Raw genomic sequence first — 23,477 nt, forward strand, 5'->3', positions numbered from 1 at the left:
TTTTAATCCAAGATAGTCACAACATATTCAGAGTTGAAAGGGACCCACAAGGATCAGCGACTCCAGCTCTAAAGTGAATGGCCTCTGTAGGGATCAGTCCCATGGCCTTGGAATTATTAGCACCATGCTTTAATGAACTGAGCTAATCACAGTTCTTAAACGTGTGAAATACGTTTCCGGTTCAGCAGCGATGCAAATTCTAAATTATTTCCTGAAGGAATCCTCCTTTTCAAAATACAAAGCATTGTTTTTCATTTCTGTTATTTACAGAGAAATCAGATTTTTATATTACAGGATTCTAGTCCCTTTTTTCTGACAATGGAGAGGACTTCTCCTGTGAACTGATGCCAAAGAACTTCAGAGAGTCTGCAGCATAAATATTAACTTTTTATTTTGAGTGAAGAGAAATCAGGATGCTGACCTCTGCTGAGGTGTAGGTGCTTGCAAGGTTTCAGGCATTTAAGTGGCAACATCTGTCACAATTATTTATGTACTTGGTTAAACATAACTGCACTTGCATGCAGCGTGAGACTGAATTTCTAAAGTGAAGACTATAAAGATAAGCACACTTCTTTAAGACAAGGAAACAAATAATTGCAACTCAAAATATTCCATTTTTCCCCTTTTCCACTTTCGTTTTAGACATTGATATTGTTTATATGTACTCTCCTTCCTATACTCATTCTACTAGAGATGATTTCATGTGTCTCTCTGGTGCTGGTTCTTGTGCCACGTGATGTGTTTGTGGTGCTGAGCACACAGCATCAGTTATGTAAGACTACAGTCTTGAAAATAAGGAAATAATAATTATTACTCTGTCCTGTGTTGTATAAGCCTCATTTGTATGCAATTATGAGTTAGATGTAATTGTTTAGTCTTAAGTAATGAATTTTCAGTGTTGCATTTCTCATGAGGAAGTTCTCATTGCTCTAGAATCAAATTTTTATGCAAAATACTTCAAGGGAGTATGTTTGCTTGCACTGGGTCTGGGCTTGCTGTTTAAGTATCATCTTATCCTCTTGTTAATGAACCTGTTGTTAGCAGCACATATTCTCCAGGTTTTCCTTCACTTCAAACATGAGAGGGACTGGAAAAATACTTGAAATTTATTATAAATGTCCGGGAATCTTAACTTAAAAAGAAGATGGTGATAACACCAGAATGGAAAGTAATAATTTTCTCCAGAGAGAATGTCAGGATTTAATGCTTTTCTAAAACTCTCAAAACCACTATTGTTGGCTTCTCTTTGATTTAAGTCCTTTGGAGTGCATTCACCTACCATATTACTTTATCACTTCTTTCATATATTGCAAAGTATATGTAGAAAAATTACAATGGGCCTGTAAATCTCATATATGTAATTGCATCCCGGGATACTGATGATGTCATGAATCATTGCAAGGTACAATGGTTTCTGTGGTATTTCCAAATGAAATTAGAGGTCTTTTGTTTGCGGTGCTCTCCATTCAGTAGAACAGTGTATGTATCCAGTAATAGTACAAAATAAGTATGTGCTATAGCCTGATGCTATTTTGAAGATGTTTTGGCATTATATCCCTAATTTCACTGCTGCATTACCATAATTTCCAGTTGTTTCTGTGTTGATTCAAGCTGGGAGAGCTTTGTGTTAGTAGCATATGGGAATGGTTATTGTTTGCATTTGTTTAGCAGATGTGTGAGCTTTTTATACGCTTGACTCCTTATCAAAGTGGATTAAACGATGCCCAGTTCTGCAGCATGCAAGTGTTCTTTCAGATGGGAACAAGTGCTGACCGTTAGTGCATGTGAAGTCCAAGAGTAACAGTTCCAGTATTTCAGTGCATATGAGTGCAATGAGACCCCTTTGTCTCTTCCTTGCTTGTCAAGGGTTCCACACTGTGATCATATTTGCAAGAAGTGAAATTGGAAGGGAAGCACTGGAAATGGGTAGAGAGGCCATTGCAAAGTGACCTGGTAAGATGAGATCTATTGAAGAAACGGGCACCAAGGCACAGCTGAGCTCTGCTGAATGTAAATGTTTGCAGTGCTGTGGTGGGAGATGATCAGCTCAGTCACAACCGGTTAACTAAAAAGAAAAGTCTGTTTCCCTCCTCACTCAGTTCTCAGCTTTCCCATCTGTCATATTTAAAATACTTACAAGACTTCCATATCAGTTTTCTTTAAACAGCCCCCATTTTGTGTACCAAAAGTGTCATGGTGGCCTGTTGAAAAAGGGAGTGAGTCACAAATGGACTCCTGTGTAAGAGAGTTTTATGTAATCTGAGTAAAAGTGTGTAAGCCATTTGTACATTTCCATGTTTTCTCTCAACAGAGAGCATGTTTAGACTTTTAAAGTGTTTGTTTCATCAAAGGCTTTTTTTCCTTCTGTGAATATAACCTGTGAGGTAATGGAATTACAGCTGAGAGCAGCAGGTAGGAATTAAGTAGAATTTGACAAGCACAGCTTCTGTAAATATTCCGCTTAAACTGGGCCTTGTGTTCAGCAAGGCAGTTTTGCTTTCAAAAAGCAGATGAGTTCGTAACTTGAATATGAACTATAGGTCACATTTTTGGTGGTTGTGTCCTTGGCTTGAGTGCACTAAAACTGTATTTATTTACACCAGATGAAGATCTGCCTTTTTCCACATCTTTTTTAGTGATTCTTTACTTCTTAGAGAATGAAGCCTTTGGTACTGTGGAAATACATCTCTTAACAAACACCAGTGCAAAAATCATTTAACTGAGACTCTCTCTTCTCTCGTGTTCCTTTCTTTGCAGTGGCCTTTGGTCTCTACTTCCCCAGGAAAGAATATTTGGAGAATGTCTACATTGATGAGCCAGCAGGTATGCCGCTCCTGCACATCCATGCCTTGAAGGATTCACATGAGGAAGTGGCCCACTTCCATCTGTGCCAGAATCTCATTTCTCGAACAAGGTCCCATGAAAATAATTGGTTTCAAATCAGAGAAAAAACAGGACTTCTCTACCTCAGCAAAAGCCTAGATAGAGAAGACTTTAACATGCTGTGTAAGTATGTGAAGACTAGCTTTTCTTGTTGGAGTATCTGTTCTTAAAGTAAAATACATTCAGATGATAAGATTTCTTCATCAGAAGATGAGTAGCACATTTGGGAAAAAAAGCCCCATCTACTCCATTAAAATGAGGAGCTAGACCCAGTGAAACCCACAGTGGGGAACAATATGCCAAAGCAAATGCTGACCTTGGACAGATCCAGTTGTTCACACTGAGGACTCCAATAGGGTGGCAGAGTTGCATTATTTGAAATATTTTTTCTGCATTTCACAGCTGTATAAGTCACAGCTTTACATTGAGATTTGCTGTTTGTTGTCTCCTAATGCAAGTCAGGCCAGTTCCAGTGCTTAGTGTCCAGAGCAGGGCTGTTAAAGAGGTTCAGACTCTTATGTCCCTGAATTCTGGTAACATGGATTCACAAAGTACATTTGCATGTAACACCAAAGAGCTCCTAGAAGAAATGGTTAAATGTACCTCTCTCCCTCTCTTGAGATTTGGCTTTGTTAGAGAAGCTTACTGGTGAACTACAGAAATTAATTAGCTGTGGTTTTTTTCCCTTTCTTTTATACTCTAGCAGTAAATTGGGTTTGGTGATTTTGATCTATGAGGAAATTAGGTATCATTAGATGGTGGAGGAGGAAATGGGTGAGGATTTAATGGCCCACCGCTGTGATCAGTTGCAGAAATTTTACTGTTGGAGAAAGTCTGTACTAACTGTCTTCAGTTTGTAAGAGCCATATATCAACTCTACCCTCTGACTTGGGTGCCTTGATGTTGAAATTTTCAACTTCAGACACTTCCTGTTTTATTTTTTAAGTGCCTAGTGTTTGATATCTCATCCATTTTCACTGCATTTTTGGTACTTGGTGTTCATGAATATCAGATAACTATTTGTAACTGAACAAAGGAGGAAGAGCTTGAGAGCCTTGTTTTGTTCATATGGATCAAAGTGACCTAGAGCATCTTTTCAAGTGAATTAGATCTGTTACTGAGATATTACTGTACTGTTTCTGGTAAAACCAAGGTAATCAAAATAAGGCTTGAGGATGTATTAATAGAGGCCGCCACTTAATTTTAACTTCTGTTTTATCATTTGTCTAGTTCTTTGTATTTGAAAATGATGAAGCAGTCTGTCTTCTAAACCTGAAAAATTTGGCCCATTCTGCAACTGTAATTAACTGTCAGAGTGCTGTGACTGGAATGATAGTAGTTATGAGTCTGTCCTGAGTATCTGTTGCCATTTCATGCCACTCTGCTCTATGCACTTCAAAAAGCAGTCCTATCTAAAAGCTAATTACTGATAGAAACCTGGTTTATGCCAGAGTCTTAGACAGAATGCTGATATTGTTTATGAAGTTCCATAACATAAAATTGGTGCTAAGTCCTATAGTTTTTTGGCTTACTAGGATTATTAAGGTTTAAGTTCTTCCCACCAGAAGAATTTTTTCATCACATAGTAAGACTAAATGATCATTTATGAAATAATGGACTAGAGTAGAAAATGAAGAAAAGAAATGTTGGCTTGTCTTTAGTAAAATATTTCTTCTGGTGTTTTTTTCCCGCCAAAGCTGTAGGAAATTGGATGTCTTTATCAAAGGTGATGCTGTATGTCTTCCTTTCATCCCACCCTTTCCAAGAGAAGGAATGTGACTCTGCTACACGCACCACAGTTTTCCTCTCTTTGATCAATGCTACTGCACCAGCTTGCAGTTCCCTGACAGCAAGGCAGCTTTGCTTCACAGACATGGATCTCTCCTTTCACATCAAGGAGAATAAACCACCTGGCACATTTCATCAGCTCCAGTTACCCTCGGTTCATCATCTGTGTCAGAATCTCAGCATTTCCTACAAACTACTAGCAGGTAAAACTGGAAGTGAACTGGTTATGCACAGCAGCAGATGCTAACAGCTACACTGTTAAAGATTTCTTTTGTAGCAGATCCTCTAGATTGGTTCTGTAAAGGAAATTCCATTGCAAATGAAAACTGAGCCTGAAGATTTTGCTTTTGAGAGATACAGAGGGGATGGGAAGGAGGACTATCCCCTTCCCTAAAGAAAAGATTAGTTTTAGAAGTTTGTACATGCTAAAAGCAGACTGAGAATGTCCTGATCTTTAAACAGTTCTGCTTCTAGACTGTAGAATCTTCCCATCTCTTCCATGTTTTCTCCCTACTGTAATGTAACCACAGAAGTTCCTTCTGTTTCACTTCTGAGTCTGTCGTTTATTGTGCAGTCATGATATCCAAATGCATTTACTGGATTGCAAAAGAGTATTAAAGAAGAAAACTATCAGAGCCTTATACTGGGAAGCGATTGTCCCTGTTTATCCTGTGGCTGTGTTTTCCAGCTGAGGGTCTGCCCTTCCGCTACAATGAGAGCACCACCAGCATTAGTGTGACAAAGCGCCTGGACCGAGAAGAGAGAGAGAGATACGAGCTGATTGCCAAGTGCACTGTGAGAGAGGGACTCAGGGAAATGCAGGTTGAGGTGCCCTTCCTGGTGAATGTGTTGGATGAAGATGACTCTCCTCCCTTCCTTCCCAATGGCACTGATACTGTGGATGCTATTGTGGAATTCAACAGGAAAGAGGTAATGTTGTCCTTTAACTAGTCCCTGAAGTAGGAGCACAGCAGTGGGAAGCATGATTGCTGGGAAGCACCATGTTCTGGGTAATGGATCTCAGCAACAAGCCAGTCACCACACCATACTCTACAGACATGTGATTGTAAAATGCTGTTTGTAGGATTCCTTTCCCCCAAGTTATATCTTATTTGGACCCCTAAGAAAGGCTTGTGGTAGTAATTAAAACATGAAGAAATTTGAGCAGTTTTCAAAGTCAAGGTGGACAGCTGCTGAGTTTGTGATTAGGACTATTGTATCTCTCCGTACTGAGCTCTGTTCTATTTGTTACAGGGTTGATTCCCCCAGGTGATTAAAATTGAGTGTTATTAGAGCAAGTGTATGTGTGTACCCATTCCATACATGCAAATCTGTATGAGATGTCAGAACTGCATTCAGGACATTTATTAGGATGCTGTAGAAGTACTCAGTGGTTGACTTCTGCATACAAACATTGCACCTATGAAGTTTCCAGGGCCAGGTTGTTCAGGGAGAACACCAGGATCTTGTTTTTATGGTGCCCTCCCACATTCCTCTTACCGTATCAAGGCGATCTTTCCAGAGGTCTGAATCCCTCCCTGACTGTCTTTGGCGCCCTCTGCACACAGGCACCACTTGCTTTAGTAAAGGAGTGTACGGGTGGGTTCTTTGGCTCTTCCAGATGAGTAACAACCCTTTAAAAGGCAGTGGTATAGAGAAAGCATTTCTTTGGGGGCCTAAATGATCCTTTTTTCATGAGGGAATTTCTGTTTCCTAACAACAAGATCTGTTTTGGTAATCAATTTTCCCTTCAAACTACATTTTGATCATATTTGTGTTTGGAAGGGAAAAGACTGATTTTGGGAGTTTGCTGCCATCTCTCGACTAGAACAAGTCTTGACATGATGCCTGTGAACTTCCCATGTGCCTGGGCATAAATTCCTTTTTATTTTTGAAAATTTTAAGATTTGCAGTTTTCATTTAGCTCTGAATGATAGAAAGTGAATGTCTCATAAAACCGTTTGATAAATATTCTCCTTGAAATTACCTGCCTGTGAAATGTTCACAGTGTAGTGAATTTCATTGGCATTTTGTGGTGAGAAAAAATGGCATTATGTTTGGAAACATTCCATCTAGTGACTAAATTGACTTGAAAGGACAGAATTGCTAATAAAAGTCTTAAAGACCTTTTGGTTTCAGTGTCCATTTAGAGAACAGCAATCTAGTAGACTAAGCAGACAACCCCACTTCTGTCATTTGGGTATCATTTGCCTGTCTGAGTGTATTTCATGTCCTGTAAGTGCTCATATTACCTGCTTTTTTAAGTAGCATTGTAAAATAGCTGATTTAAAGAAAATAAAAAATCAAGACCTGTGCATGTACACACGCACTCATTTCCTGCTTCAGAAGTTTAGCACTGTATTTAAACTCAGACTCAAATGGTTATATAACAAGTTGTTTTCCATCGTCATCTTCTTTTGAGCTTCTAACTCAGATCCTAGTAGGTGTGAAAGTGATAACCTGAATCTGAAAATTAATCTGAATGAAATTGGGTTTCAGTGTAAGTTGTAAGGTTTTATTTGACCAATATTTCAACCTCCAAAACGCATATCAGAAGAAGAAAGCTTCAGTTCATTCAGCAATGCTATTTATTGTTTCCTTCTAGGGAACCGTTCTTGCAACACTGACTGTGTACGATGCAGACACCACGCCCATTTATCCCTTTGAAAGCAGCAGAAAGAAATACCCAGGAACCATTGTTACTGATGATCCCTGGATAAGTGAAACATTTCGTGTAGAGCACATCTTTGATGAAATCCACTTCAACCCTAATGGCAGCCGAGTGAGGGGAACTCGACATGACTACAGTAAGGTCTCTTTCTTCAAATAAAGGAGAAGTTGCTTGTTAGTAAATCACCAGTATTAAACTTTTCCAAACATTTGGTAAATATTGAGCCAAAGAAAGCTGAGAAATTTCAAGTTAAGAAAACACTTTAGTTCTAAACATGTACTGAAAAAATGGAGTTTGTGCATCTCTGGGATAGGAGGTGTACAGGATGATGTTGTGTAAACTGATAAGCAAGAAGTTTTGATTGTAGGATTCTCAGCATGGTGGGCAGAAGGGAAGAGGGCCTCAAAAATGTCTTAAATGGCACAGACATAACTGCATAAGAATATATTTCATATTAATTTGCCTTCTGTTTCCTGTTAGGAAACTTTGATAAGTATAACAATTTTTTAATGTCTATTTTTGTTTGGATTGCAGTATCAAAGTATACCTTTGAAGATAATGTGGTTTGGTAATAGACTAATCTTTTCCTTTTCAGAACTGGTACTGAATAAAAGCATTTCAGTCACAGAACATCGTTCCTTCCAGTTGGATGTTTTGGTGAATGACACAGAATTTCATGGCCCAGAAAGACTGGTGATGCTTCATTTCAATGTCTCCATCCTCCCTGTCAGCATTCAGTTTTCAAACATGACTTACCAGTTCACAGTGAACAGAAACGCTGAGCGCTTTGCACAAGTAAGAACTGTATTAATTAAACATTTACTTTCTGATAGAGTTTAGTAGATGGATCACTGGCGTGAGATGCATTAAACCGTTCATTGGTTTTAACTGTTGTAAATAGAATCAGTGAAAAACATGATACCATTATGGTTGGTGCTGGATGCAGTAGGTAGCAGGTAGACTGGGCAGTAGTTCTGCCAGCACATAATAACAGAGGAGGAGCCACACATGGAAATACTAATAGAGACAAATAATGTGCATTACAGACAGGAGGACTTGCAAACAAGTTTCTCAGGCATTAATAACTGGAACAATATCAAGGGCAAAAAAAGAAATTTTTCCAGATATTGGAGTCCCAGCTCTACGTATTCCAGTATATTAATGGCTTTTCTTTAGCTAATGGCTAGTTAGTAATTAATGTATATCCTAACTTAACCTTCATTTTAGCTTAATCACCACCATTGCCATTAATAATGTTTTCCAGAAACACTTTCTAACAGGTTGACATTAATCAGATGAAAATTACAATGTAATTCCTATGGAACATGTACATTAATAAGGAACTAGTTCAATATAATTCATGTTATGAAAGTGAATATTAAAAATATCAATGGTGAGCCTTTTTGGGAGAGCTGCTGGAAAGAATGCCTAGTAACTATTATAGACGAGAAGAATACTGAGACTAAAATATGATCATCCCAATTGCATGGAAAACCAATTCATTAGAAGACTTTTAAGGAAGAATTAAGTTTTATTAATCTTTAGGTCTCTGGCTAATTGTAAAAATAAAGGAAAAGAGAAGTTAGATGTATTGCATGTTTTTTTATTTAATCTAATGAAATACACTGGAGCTTGGTAGCTCTTCAGAGTACAGAACAGGCTGTACATGACCAATGAAAATGCTGCCCCTGTGACAAGGGACATTTTGTCCATAGTCTGCACTGAATATCCTAAATAAGAGAAAGATACTGACCCGTCTCACATAGTGGTCTTGCTACAAAAAGCTACATCTTTATGACATTTTGTGATGCCCTGTGGCTGCAACTTTTCAGTTTGCAGTCTGTTTGAAACTTCAGAGGTTATTCTGTTCTTTTTGTGCACATCAAATTATTCTTGATGTTACGTTGAGGTTTTTGTAGCACCAGATTGTGAAAGCTTTACCCTCCCCTGTTGCCTGGGGGTAGGGTGAAACCAGTGGGTTTCCTCCTAAAAGAAATAACGGCATAGGTGTGTAAGATACTCATAGCTCTTGGCATCTAGAAATATGCCCCAACTGTATCTATGTCACAAAATGACAGTAAATTGTAAACAGTGTGGAAACTAACCTGTTAAGTATGTATGAATTTAGATTCATAAATAGGTGTATGCATAGGTGTATGGATACAATAATATTCTAAGTGAATGCGTTCCACATTAAATTTGTGAACCATGTTTATCTATGCATACCCTAGATAGCTTGAACACACGAATTTTAAAATCTGGGAGTATGCTTTTCTAGTTCCAGAGTGCAAACAAAAAAAACCCAAACAAACAGCTGACTTTTAAAGCTGCTGGTTTTGCATGTTGTCATGAGAGTCAAATATCTGAAAAGGAATTTTAGGCTCTCTGGAAACAGTGGTGTTTTCCACTAATTGTGCAGTTTCACTGGGTGGCAGTAGTAGCAGGGAAAACTGTTCTTGGCAACTCCTTCAGTTGTTTGGGAAGAGTTCTTTTACTTTGTGCTGTCTGAACACAAATTCACAAAACAGATTTTGTTCTGATTCTCAAGCAGCAAAGTGCAAAACTCATCCTGGCTCTGGAGATGATGTTCTCAGTCAGTTAAAGTGTCATCCACTTATTCTGAGGCTGGGTTTGAATTTACAGTGTTCCAGGCTTGGAGCACAAGTCAATGTAAGCAGTTTAGTCCCCAGCACTTCACATTATTAAAGTTGGCTGCATAATTAGCTGTGATGTGCCAGAGCAGTCAGGAAAAGTACTGGGCCAAATCAATATGAAGGCTGAACTGTCTCTTGCCCTGAGGAAAACACAAGAGCGTGAAGAAATTATTAACTGCTGGACTGATGCCATTTGTCTATTTGAGCAGCTAAATAAGTTGAATAACAGAAGCATGGCCTGACAGCACAGGCTTGCCCAGTGGCATTTAACTTACCAAAGGACTTAAAGATCTATTGACGTTTACTGAGACAAATGATGAATAGCATTGGCTGAGATTTTTAGAGAGGTTATATGTCCAAATGTCCATAGAATTCAGTGAAGAGAACATTATCATTATCCAGACTTTATTAAACTCTGGAGCTCAAAAGATGAATTTTTCTGTTCCTATTTCTGATAACGTTAACTATTGAGAGTCTTAAAAAATACGCCTTTGTAGGTACCTCCCCTGTAAGTTGAGGTCAATCCTGATTACCCTTTACTCTGATAACCCTGATTACCTGATTTTTCATCCTCAGGAGAAAGGACAACTGGCTGTTTCCACCTTCTTTCACTGGGGCTGTGGCTCTGCTGTACCTGAGAACTGAGCCAACTCCAGAACTTGTGGTGTAGGGCAAAGTTACAAGGTTAGGTTTCCTTAGTGGAATCAGGTAAAAAGAGAAGACTCATCTTTATCTTTCTTGTAGAGCTTGCTTGAGGGAGGCCTTTATAGCTTGTCCTCAAATTTTACAGAGAAAGCAAAACTGGCCAGTGCACTGTTCTAAGGATAACCTGCTCTTCATGGACCCTGAATTTGAGATCTTCTCCATCCCCATTTGAAGGAAATTTCTGTTGATCAGAAAGGTGCCTGGAAACAGCAGTTATGACAGAGCAGGCAGAAGGGGCACTTTAATGTAGTCTATATAAAGGTTAATGCCATGGAACATCATTATGTTCTCCTACTACCTCAAACACGATCTCGGCTGTCACAAACTGCTGCCAGTTGCAATGCGGCACCAAGGCTAAGATGACATGGTTCTGGAAGGGACATGTCTAGACCTTGTGTCTAGACAGAGTTTATGAACAGTGGAAATCTTGTCCTCTTTTTTTTCCTGCCAGTCCCAGCATGCTCTGGAGAGGAGACAGCCAGAAAGAAATGGCCTAGCTTCTGATTGCTTTAATAGTCTTTCTGTGTTATCCTGCCTTCAAAAAACCCCAACAAAAATGGTGCCAAGTGACCCATCAGTGATGGGAATAGGAATAAGATAAAGTAGGACTGTCCTATAACAAATTATGCTTATAGAACTTCAAAGGCCTTCTCTCAGACTTTAAATAGTACAGGTTCATGGGAAGAGGTCTTAGTACAAAAAACTTTTTTTTTGTCATTTTAAATAAGAATGCTGAAACCAAGATGTACAGATACAGTTTTACCAGCAGTGATGTTACTTGAAAACGTTTCTGAACTGCAGCATTTGAAAATAATCCATCACCAAGTTCCCTTCAATAACGCCCCACCCTTCACATTGTGGTTTCCCCTGCAAAGGAAGCCAATGCCTCTGGTTCTGATCTGAATCCCACTCATGTAAATGGAAAAAACAGTGAGCTTTGGATCAGCTCCTGCAGGAGCTGGACAGGAGATGGAGCTTTACATTCCTGTGCTGCTTAGGTGATGGATTTTAGACTGAGGAGTGTTCTAGCGTAGATATTTGGGCAGGCAGAAGTTCAAACATGGCAACCCAACATATTTTAAATTTTATATGAAAATGTTTTAAGATTTCAAGTGGGGAAACAATGAGGTTCTTACTCCTTTTAAGGCTTTCAGAGAACTCTGCTGTCTAGAAACTGACTATAGTATTATAAAAACCATGTAATAGCAATTTTTGTTATTTGAAGAGTCTCAACTTTGTTCCTGCTGAGCTCTTTGCTTTCTCAAAGATGACCATAGTTTTTTTTCACTACTTAGCCTGGAACAGAGCAGGGACTGAACTCAGACTTTCCCAAATCACAGGGTCTCATTCATACTGAACACTGCTGACCGTCAGCAGTAGACACCAAATACCACTGAGTCTCTGGGTCAAGTCTTTTTGCATTTCCATTGCTACCTGAAGACAATGGCAATGCTTTACTTCTCATTTTTACTGAGAATAAGTCATATTTAAAGCATTTACGTACTGTATTTTTAATAAAATATCAAATCTGTAAACCCAAAATAAATGCTGAATTCTGCAAGGTGTAATAATACTCCCTTTTACTTCAGTTGTTTTGGGAAAGTGCTAAATATTTTTTATGTGTGGTTTTGTTTCTGTTGTCTGTGATTTCTTTGTTGGTGTTTGAGCCTAGATAGGAAAAATCTGCATTGAAAACTGTATGAAATTCCGAGGTGTAAACATCACCTACAAGTTGCTGTTCCCCAATGTAAGCTGCTATCCTGTCAGCATCCTTCAAGGCCGAGAAGACAAATATGGAAGCCTTTACGTGAATGATTCCTCTGTGCTGCGCAGACCTGAATGCAAGGAAATACAATACACTGTTCAAGCTACAGACAAGCAGAGCAGAAAACACACCAAAACCCTCCTCACTGTTGTGTTGGAAGGAACTCGTAAGTAACCGAATCAGTTAGAACAGTATACTTACTTACTGTTACTGGTATTAATGATGCATTAGTGTGGTGATCAATAAACTGATGGCATTAACAATGGAAATGAATCTGAGCTACAAGATATGGATTCCAGAGGTTTTAAGTTTTGATTCATAACTTCATGTAGCAGATATTTGTTTGAAGAACTAATGCACAGAACTAATGTGGTGTATCATTTGCAATTCATAATGTTCATGATGACATTTGATTTAGAAGAATCTTTAGAGTATGTCTCTGTGACCTTTATTTTTTATTTCACATATTCCCATGGAAGCAAAAAAAGCGTGTGTATGTGTATCTATCTATATATGTGAAACAAGAAATCTGTGGCCTAAGTATATTTACTATATACATATGATACTTATATATGTGCATAAAATATTTTTTCTCCCCCCCCTCTCTAATTTTTTTCTTTTATATTTTTAAAGTTTTGTTAACATTCATGTAGCAATTGCACTGACTTTATTTTACTGAAAAGTTCATAAGGGCAGCGTGATGACCCACCCATGAGGGGAAGGAAGTTAGAAGTATTCTGTAACAGCCTCCCCAGAGTAGCATTTCACTGGAAACATACTCATTTCTCTGCAAACTATATTGCATTTTGTGCAGAACCTTACCATTATACCTGATAACCACCTCCATTCCCTTGTCTCATATGAGAACTCCTATGCCAAGAGGAAATGGGTTGAAGAAAAAGAAACAAAAGCCTGCAGTGGACTTCTCTTTTTGCAAAAGCCTCGTGTTGTCTGAAACCACATATTTCTAGCTGGTGCTCATTGGGCTACTACTGTGTTAGCCCAAGAACTAAATATTTTCCCTTAATTGAAAATTCTGTATGAAGCTGTAAGTGCTTTTGGTCTCCATTTTTCTGTTATTGGTATTTTAGCACCTATCTACAGTTCTAGGCAGTGACAGTGTGCTGTCAAGCAGAGATAATGATGCCATTATGATCTTGCTGTTTATCTTTTATTTCAAAAAAAGAAACATCTGGACTTTAATGGTTATATATATGTTTACTGATAGTTGGGTCAGCCAGTGTTCAGTCTTTCACTGCCTTCTTCATCTTTCTTTCCTTCCTGTCTCTGAAAACAGTTTTCCTAATTTGAGCTGACTTGCTTGTGTGTTCATCTCCCTTGTTCTGAACTTAGTGCAAACACTTTTCCCAACAGTTCTAAAAAAAGAAGAGGGCTGCCCTGACTCTTGTGCAAGAAGTAAGCACCATGCTGAATGTGAAGAGTGTGGTGGCCTGGGAGTGCTAACAGGAAGATGCCAGTGGAGACAGGGGAGTGGAAAAGGTACATTTGTGTTGTATGAAATCAAATTTCTGTTTAGTAATAATTGTGGATTTGAATTCCATAGATACAAACTGATTTGTAGATGGTATAGTAAACTGCACAGAAGCTGGAGCTAAAAAAAATTAATCATAATTTCCATATGAAACATGCACTAGGAAGAAAAATGAGGTTAAGTTGGGATGGTCATTCTTCTCCCTATTGAACATGAAATGTAAAACACCAGGTAGTGAATCAAACTTACAGCAATGTAACTGGAACAGGTCACCTGTGGCAAGATGGAAGATATTCTTTATGACCATGAACTGAGTTTGGAACACAGCACTGAGCCTCTGAGCAGACAGTTGGTGAGCACAGAAGCAGTGTCCCAGTTTTCTGTGGTCTGTGGCACAGATCTGGAGGGTGACAGCACTCCTGACTCTTCCAGAACAGTGCTTCTTGTCAATGCTTTATCCCTTCAGAGTACAAATTCTCTACAACCACTTGTAACCCTCATATTCATGTGTGAAATTGTTCAGAGACGTCCTCAGTTGTGAAAGGCATTCTTCAGTCTCAAAATGGTCAGCTGGCTGTTTTTCAAGCAATGCTACGTGTAACTGCAAGTGACATGACCAAAGGGCCTTCAAAAGCAGAAACTATGGCTAAAAATGTTTCTTCCAGTTGCCTTTGGCTGTTGTCTTGCTTGTTACTTTAGCAGATATTTATATTCATAGATGTTTATTTTAAAACTCTTTGGAGTGTCAGTATGCAGTGAGAAGATGCAATAAACTTACCTTCCAAGCCTTGTGGTATTCATGCAGCTCTCTGTTTGTGTGTTAACAGGGATCACCACAAACTATTCCACGTGCACCCCGAGCATCAAGACTTGTCCAGATGGCATCTGTGATGCGGTGGAGACCAGAGATCCAGCTGTGTGCCCCCAGGACTGTACAAGTATGGAAATGATTTAAGATGGGCTTTTTTGTGTCACCACTGATCACTTCTCAGATTTCACTTTCCTGATCCCAGATACTTCCACAAACTCAACCCCTCTGCGTTGTCGTAGCTGCATTTTAATGATACAGTAGAGTTGTCCTTTGTTAAAGCAGGCAGGTAACACCTATTGACTGACAGTGATGGAAGGATAAGGTTTTCTCAATAATTCTCATTGTGCTCCCTGTAAAATCACAGGTAGTGTTTTCCAGTGGAGGTACTTGCTGGAAGAGGTATAGGTTTTAGCATGTTAATGCCCTACTTCCTAATTTAAGCACGGTATGATAGGAACCATGCCTGCTCAAACTTACAGTTAAATAAGTAAGAATAAACAAATTTTGATTTAAAATAAATGTGTTTGCAGAGGATGTGGGGAAATGTACCTGCCCTTTTTGGATATGTAGCCAACAAATGATCAAATGCTTTATCTATTTGAAGATCCAGGTACAGACGCATATGAACAGAATTTATGAAGGAAGAATTGAATCTGTGGGTTTTTCTTTTTTACTTGAATGTATTTTTCTACATTTCACTCATAGCTGCAAGTTCACAAATCACCCTGAAGACAAAAAGAGTGGAAAAACACTGTAATACTTTTAAACAATATTCATCTTCTATGAGGTGATAACTTTTAAGTCAATGTTTTTATCCGTCAGTGTCTAATTCAGAAATAGACACATGTTTCTTGACTACTACTTCTGACTCTGACATTGTATACTCCAAGCTTAGATTTTAAAATGGAGTCTTAAAGGAGATAGCATTTTCTTACGGGCTAGGATTTAATGTTCTTCTATAAAATGAATTACTAAAGAGGCTTCTTTGTATTTCTTAAAGTCAAGAAGGGGATTGTATACTGTAAATTAGTGTTATTTCAAAGATTATTATTTCATGCTTAAAGTGAGAGAAATGCTTAAAGGAATGCAAGTAACTTCTCTAATTGTCTGAAAAAAATTCTTTATTGGTAATAACCACAATCAGTTTTCATTCTAAAAGAGGAAATATTTATGCCATGGGCTACAATGCTGGAACATGTATTGTGCAACTGATGCAGCATCAAATGTTTTGCTCAACGGAAGCCTGAAGTATTGTCTTACTTGAGAGTAAGCGGGCAAAAAAGGCAAATTTTCAAGATGTTATGCATGCCCTTTTAATCCCCACATTGAATAATCATCTACATGACTGGACACAATTCAGAACCTGGGTTAGTGCCCAAAAGCAGTGTACTTACAGACAAGGAAATGAGTGTGTTCTGGGAGCTCAGAGATGCTGGAGTACCATTTTATCGCCTTTTTCTGGCAGGGGACATTTCTTTGGGAATGACAGGCAATAAATAGGAAGGCCCAGATGCATTAAGATCAAGGATATTCTTTAAGTACAGACAGTTGCAACTTATTTTTGTAATTCATTTGTCATTGTGATGGCTAAGTACTTGAGATCCAAAAGTGCTTTCCCACATGAACACTATGAATATTACATTCAAGGGCACTCAGCTGAAACAACTGATGTCATGGCTGTGCCTATCAAATAAAGGCAACTTAATTGCATTCTGAGCAAGAGACTTTTTGTAGTTAAGTAACTGCTTTAGAGCTGGTTGCAGTGTGTGAATCTGGCTAAACATTTGTAAACTAATGATCTTTGTAGGTTCCTCTGCACTTTGACTTTCTGATAATGGAAAAATATAGTGCTCAGGCCTATATACCTTGCTTTGTTTATGTTTTCAGCAGTAGTCATTCATTATCTTTGGTTTTGTCCAACAAGCAGTAGTTTTACTTTCTGAATTTCTGGAGTTTCTACCTGATGTGCAATAGGGCCAGGTATTTTCCTTTTCCCAAATGACTTTGAAGCAGGGAAAGCTCTTTCCCGCTATAGGACATGAGAGCTGATGATTTAAAGCAGGAGTATGTGAAATGCCACACAATTCAAAATGGTAGTGATAACTCTTGGACTTTCCCTACCAGTAACACCTTGGTGAAAATTAAACTTTTTGGTCTCTGAAATGTGTATAAGAAGTTCCATGTTTCTAATGTACACCTGCAGTGACAATGTACTCCTTTCCTGGCTGTGTAAAACTCTTTTGTTTTCAAATCCCTCGCTCAGGAGCAGTTTAAGTAGGACTGGCTCATTCCCTGCTTCCCTCTTCTTCCAGGTCCTCAAACATAGCCAGATAAAGTTAATATGTACAATTTTCTGAGGCTAATGAACACTTTATTTCATCGCCTCTTCACGATAGAGAAAACTGGCTAGGCAGGGCTGGGGAGGATAATCAAGAATTTTTGGGAATACGGATGCTTTTTTAAGTGTCAGCTCAGAGAGTAGTGACTCAGCACAGTCTCTTCCAAAATTAAGCAGCTGAGCTGCAGACAGTTTTTTAGTAGGTGTGGCCTCTCTAGAAAGATGGTCAAAAATCTATTTTCCTTAAATACCCTCTGAAAAAGGATGTTTGCCTTTATGTTGCAAAAAATATCTTCTTCCTTCATGCATTTTATGTGTCCCAAGAAATGGAAAAGAAGCAGTTACTTGCTCTGCTGCTGCATTGGATGGGATGGAGGAAAATGAACTAAAATAAAAAGAAGACTGTATTGAAAAAACCCCTTGTTAATATTTTGAATATCTTTATGGTTTAGGTAATTGTTCTGAAAAGCAGCTAAGCTTCAGAACTTGATTGGTTTCTGCCTATACTATGCTGTTTGTGATTAAAGGAAGTTTATAGATTAATGAAGTCAAATGATGGTCATTTTTATACAATATACAGAAAAATTTACTTGAAAGTAGAGTTGCTGTTACTGTACATGAAAAACTTGTGCTTGAAATCAAGAGTATGAGTTTCTGCACTTTTTTCCTCATATTAAACAATGCATTTTTAGATAATGATTCATTTTTTTAATCACTTACACTTGGCACTTATTCTTAGTGCTTTCACTAGAGTATCCCATGACGTTTTAGAGGTGGTTAAGTATTGTTATCTCCTTTTGGCAGTGGAACAAACAATACCTACAACAGTATGCTGCCTTTTCCAAGGTAAGAGGAAATTGGCATTAGAACCAGGAATGAAATGCAGTAATTGCTAATGAGGGCTAACGTTTAAACAGTCCAAGCCCGATTTTAAGGATCTCAGAAATTTCAGAATTTAGTCTCCCCTCATTCTCAGTAGTGCCTGTCATTATTGCTGCACTGTGCTGCGCTATCAAATTTCAGATCCATACTGGGGTAAACCCATGAATAACTGAAGCTTTTTTCCCCTTTAACTACATGTAAGGACCTTAGCTTTTGTCTATATTTGATTAGGTGGAAACATTATTGGTGGCCATGGGAAGGGCATTGGAAATCTTGGAATTAAGTCAGGACATGGAATTTGTTACTGCTTCCCAAGACAGAACTGTTATTGTGAGAAAGACGATATTAAAGGTAAGTCTAAACATCATCTGCTGTTCTCATAGTAATCTTTTTTCTCTGTTTGAATCTACTCTGTGTATATATACAATGATCTACACTTGTGGACATGTTAAAAAGCAATGTCTTTGGTCAGAGACTGCTAACATACAATTACTTAAAAACTGTCACCTTGTTATCTGCTTTGGGGCCTGAAAATTTCCAGAGTGGGTTATTTATAACGTTGGCTAAAGATCCATTTTTATTCATTACTGCATGACAAACAAGTCGGTTGTCCTTTGATTTCCAGCAGCATTTGCATTTCAGTGAGACTCACCTGATATTTGCAGAGGCAACTAGGAGAATTAGACTAAGGACTTCTATTACTTTCAAGTAATGCCAGCTTCCTAATCATTTCTGAAAATCTCAGCTTCAAAATGTCAGAACTAGCCAGCACCCATGGTGTTAGCAGGAGGACTGGATTACTTTTTTCACTGACCTTTGTTTAAACAGAAAAGCTTTGTGCAGCTGCTTGAAACAGATTGAAACAGATAATGGATTTTTATTTTTTTATTATGGCTAATAATAAACATAACATAAATATTTTTCATCTCTAAAACCAAATTATTTAGAATATAGAGTGAGAGAATAAATTTTTAGTAGGTATAAGAAAAAAGGAAGCATAAAGCTTCTTGATTTTTCTTATGTCTTTTTATTTTTTAATCATTTTTTCCATTCTAGAAAGGTAGTGTGGTATTTCCACTTATTTCTGAGGTGCAGCATGCAGATGTAGCTAAGTTAATTATGTATCTGAAGTCAGATAATCCTGACTTCAGATACAACAGTGAGAAGGACAGTATTTTGCATCTCACAGTTTCTTTGGAAAGTAACTCCCTAGGGATGCTGTTTGGGGGCACACAGACTTAAACTCGGTTTGTAAAGTAAGATACTAAAAGGGCTTCTGCTAAAGGGGAAACAGTAAGTGGGGAAGAAAAAAAAGCTGCATCTTCCTTTAACACCAGTTGCAGCATTAGGCAATGGTTTTGGAAACAATTACTTTGTTAAATACGAAGCAGAAATATTCTCGGTCTCCTTATAATTCAAAAAGATGAAAAGAAATATTCTTTATTATCTAATAGTTGACATAATTAAATTGTTTTTTGAAGTAGAGTTTCCTTGATGGATTCAATGACCTTACCATAAACTGTTGTCCACAAGCAAAATTCAATCATAGGTATACGCAGAAATAAATGGTATCAGAAAATCAGTGTATGGCAGGTGTGTGTGGGTCTTAAAGAAGATTGTCAGAAGAAGCCAGTGTCTATGAAGATGAGGAACATGGGTGTCAAGCTGGCTGGTCTTAACAGTTACACAGGCAGTTGGGTGAACAATTACTGGCTGGTGTCCAAAATGAAAAGAAGTGGTAGGTGCAATGGGCATATTTGCAACTTCTCAAATTTCTTTGAGAAATAGCTATAAAGTTTTTCTCTAGGTTTTGAAATTATTTGGAGCTCTATGTCTGTCACACCTGTGTGTGTTATATCCCTTGCCAAATCAGAAGTAGGAGATCACAAGAAAGGTTCTAAGAAGCTGTTCTTGGTCCACAGAGCAACTGTGTGATGACATGTGCAAGACTGTGATAGCAGGTGCAGTGCTGCTGTCGTTCTTCATCTCTGTGCTGCTTTCTTCCTATTTCATCCATCGTTACCACAAGAATTCTCCAAAGCCACCTATTGCCTCTGCTGAAATGACATTCCGACGCCCAGCACAATCCTACCCCATCAGTTACTCTTCCAGTAATGTCCGTCGGCCCTCTCTAGATTCCATGGAGAACCAGGTGTCTGTAGACACCTTTAAAATACCAGTAAGTCTGATGTCACTTGCATGCTCTATTTTGATGTCAGTCTTGTTTATTCATGCAGAAAATGTTATAGAAATGCAATCTGTTCATGAAATACCCAGTTCAAGTAACGACATTGGAATTCACATGTACAGGCTGGGAACTGGAGGTACTTAATGAGTAATTGGATAAACATTGTCATTTACTCTATGAGGCCAGTGTATTCTTCCACTTTTGTTATGCTTTAATATATTCTAACACTTTAGGTCTAATTTGAGCCAATGTTTTTTCCTAATGTAACTGTGTTTGACAGTGTGTCGTTTTGCTTAACACTGTCCAATTAAATACATTAATAATCAGCACGTTGGTACTCTGTCATGAGCCATAGTATTACAACAAGGCTAAGTTTAACAAAAACCTCTGCTGAGAGCTCTTTCTGATACCTGATATACAGATTGTAGATGTCAGTTGGTGTGGGAGTTTTACCCACATTTAAGGGTTTTTGCCCAGTCATGCTATCATACCTTTAATCTCTTTTTGTCTGCATTGAATCCCATACTACCCGGCGTGCCTGCCAGATGGTGCATTTTCATGAACCAATGTGACAGAGAAATGTTAACACATTATATGACATAAGTGGCAACGTCAAGTCTATTTGAATGTTAGATATTGAGGTCTTCACAGACCTTGTGCTCCATTTTCATTTCTTATCTGATCTGTATATCTGTCATCATTTTGCAATATTAAGGCTTAATTTCATAAGAGAGGATAATTATTTCTGATGAATTCTTAAGGGAAAGCCTTATTCTGTGAGTAAAACTTACTTCTCCACAAAGGTCATATATTCCATTATTCTGAAAACAAGCATTTATCCTGTGTCACTTTCTTTTTCACTTGTTCCCTATTTCCTAGACCTACAAATACAGTCTGTTATCCATAGACTACATGCACAGCCTATTTTAAAGAAGGTGTTTTCAAGGTAATGGAAAAAACACTTGCAAAATACCTAGATATTCATAAGCTTTTACAGGAATACGCTGTTACTGATAAGAAGAGCAACCAATACTATAAACTGAAATGTGCTATTCCTCAGGAATGGTCTTCTATGAACATTAATGCTTTGGGTACAGCCAGCCACTCCTTTCTTTACTCCATCTGACAAGGTTTCTTTTCTCTCCTTAAGGAAGATCCAAAGTGGGAATTTCCTCGGAAGAACCTAGTTCTGGGCAAGACTCTTGGAGAAGGAGAATTTGGAAAGGTCGTTAAGGCAACAGCATTCAGACTCAAGGGAAGGGCTGGCTATACCACTGTAGCAGTGAAAATGTTAAAAGGTACATTCCCATCTGGATTTGAAATGATTGGCAAAGTGTTTGTGGTAATCTCAGAATAAATTTTAAGAGGGGCCAGCATGAAAGCAAAAGGTCAGCTAAAATACAACCAGTGTCACAGCTTCTATTTTGTCCAGCATTCTGACATAGTCTGACAGGTTTCTGACGTATTCTGACAGGTTTCTGACTTTAGGAGCTAGCATCACATTGATCCAAGTAAGTAATTCTAAATCCTGATGTGCAAGGAGCCTTTGTCTTCCCATAGCAAATGTATTTAATTTTCTTTGACATTGATGGAAATATTGTCAGGGTTTGTTAAAGCTTTCTGATTTTTTTTCTCTCTCCACAATTTTCTTTCACAAAGATTTTCAATTAAATCATGTTACAATCATGTGAAGAGACAGAACAGAACCTATTAAGATACTTTTCTGATTGAGAATTCCATATAGTTTTATACTTTCTGATCTGCTTTTCAGTCATTAGGAGTCCTGCCAAATTAGCTTGAATAACCCAGTGCTGTCTCCTGCTCTCTTCAGTTTTCCCTAAGACTTTAAAACTGAGGAAAACAAAGTATGCCTAGATAATGTTAAGATGATTTGAGAACTTGAGCTCAACCATTCACTGCTGCTTACAATTAAAAGCATGTCATTATAGGAAAATACTATACTTATTACCACTTTGGTTATATTCAAACTACATCTGCTGCTGTTTGAGAGGAAAGGTGCTGCATATCCCATCACTGTACCTACCCAATAAATACATTATTAAGTGCATGCCTTCATTGCAAGAGGTTCAGTGGAGAATAGGTCATATGGAGGAAGTCTAGAAACTAAGATTTTTCAGAAGCGAAGACTAGTTAGCTATTAGTTGTAATTCCCAAGTAATGACCTGTGTGTCATTATCAATAGATTAGTCATTATTTCATTTCATGTTTATTTGTGCACTTAGTGACAGTGCTTTTTCTAGCACATTTTCGTAAGTAACCTTTGGCTGGTTTCTGATTCCAAGACATAGTGGTAAAGATCTTGCTTTTACTTGCAGATAGTTTAACATTCAGTTTGTCATAGGTATTATGAAGAAAAGAATTGACATAATGACAATGTGAAGGAGTAAAACTTTATTTTAAGCACCTTATTTTAATAAATTGATCTGACATTTACAGTAATGCTTCAGGCTCTTGTGAATCCCTCTGGAATGTAAATTAAATTGCTGGTAGTAACCTGAAATTTTCTTTTACAACTTCACTGTGGAGAACATTTGTCATTCTGCAAATATTTGTGTTATTATTGGCTTAACTTTACTGTTCACACATGACAGTCGAAGTGCAGGAACCATTGCATTAGCTTACAGTTGGCTTTGTAGTGCTGTCAGGAAGCATAAAGGACAGTTATTTTGGATCAGGCCAGCATCACACATTCTTGCCCTGTAACAGATGTAAAGCAGGTAATTTGATTGAGCACTAGGGACTATACCCTGTCTGATCATTAAGAGGCAATGGTATGTGCACCAGTGTATTAGTGGAGAAAGCTTCTTGCTTATTGCATGAAGGATGCCTCCTGGGTGAGCTGTGTAGATCGGCACAATCTGTGGTGAAAAACAGACCAAGATAGGACTCTCCCTACTGTGTCAACTTGGCATTATGTACTGGGGAGAGAACAGTAATTAGCTGAGCCAAAATAGTCTTGGAGCTATGGATGGAGGTTTAAAGGAATAGAGGGATAATTTTTTCAGCCCATTATTACCATTTTTATATGATTAAATCTGACCTCCTGCCTGATATGAATGCCCTCATTGCAATAAAATTAAAGTGGAAAACACCAACCAATACAAAAATACAAATTATTCACAATTTTTAAAAACAACGGGCATAAAGCTTCAGGGCTAGATGTCTCCATTTAAAGTTAGTTTTTTCCAACAGACAAACAGGCGTGGTACATGGGGAATTCTGTTCAGTTTTGTGTGTTAATGTCACACAGCTCCAGAAAATAGGACTTTTCCCATGGCC

The 23,477-nt window shown here is 38.1% G+C and overlaps 1 protein-coding gene across 1 annotated transcript in view; it reads left to right on the forward strand.

Moving 5' to 3' along the window:
- The window catches only part of RET (ret proto-oncogene), a 79,153-nt gene that overhangs the window by 39,765 nt on the left and 15,911 nt on the right, over positions 1–23,477 (forward strand). The window contains exons 2-12 of the mRNA XM_071563389.1: positions 2,758–3,006; positions 4,581–4,874; positions 5,360–5,601; positions 7,277–7,478; positions 7,938–8,137; positions 12,374–12,632; positions 13,841–13,966; positions 14,786–14,896; positions 18,221–18,340; positions 19,912–20,168; positions 21,328–21,475. Coding sequence (XP_071419490.1) covers positions 2,758–3,006; positions 4,581–4,874; positions 5,360–5,601; positions 7,277–7,478; positions 7,938–8,137; positions 12,374–12,632; positions 13,841–13,966; positions 14,786–14,896; positions 18,221–18,340; positions 19,912–20,168; positions 21,328–21,475 — 2,208 coding nt within the window. The remainder of the gene's footprint in view (positions 1–2,757; positions 3,007–4,580; positions 4,875–5,359; positions 5,602–7,276; positions 7,479–7,937; positions 8,138–12,373; positions 12,633–13,840; positions 13,967–14,785; positions 14,897–18,220; positions 18,341–19,911; positions 20,169–21,327; positions 21,476–23,477) is intronic.

This window comes from Pithys albifrons, chromosome 9 (genome assembly GCF_047495875.1).
Source record: "Pithys albifrons albifrons isolate INPA30051 chromosome 9, PitAlb_v1, whole genome shotgun sequence".
Classification (NCBI taxonomy): Eukaryota; Metazoa; Chordata; class Aves; order Passeriformes; family Thamnophilidae; genus Pithys; species Pithys albifrons.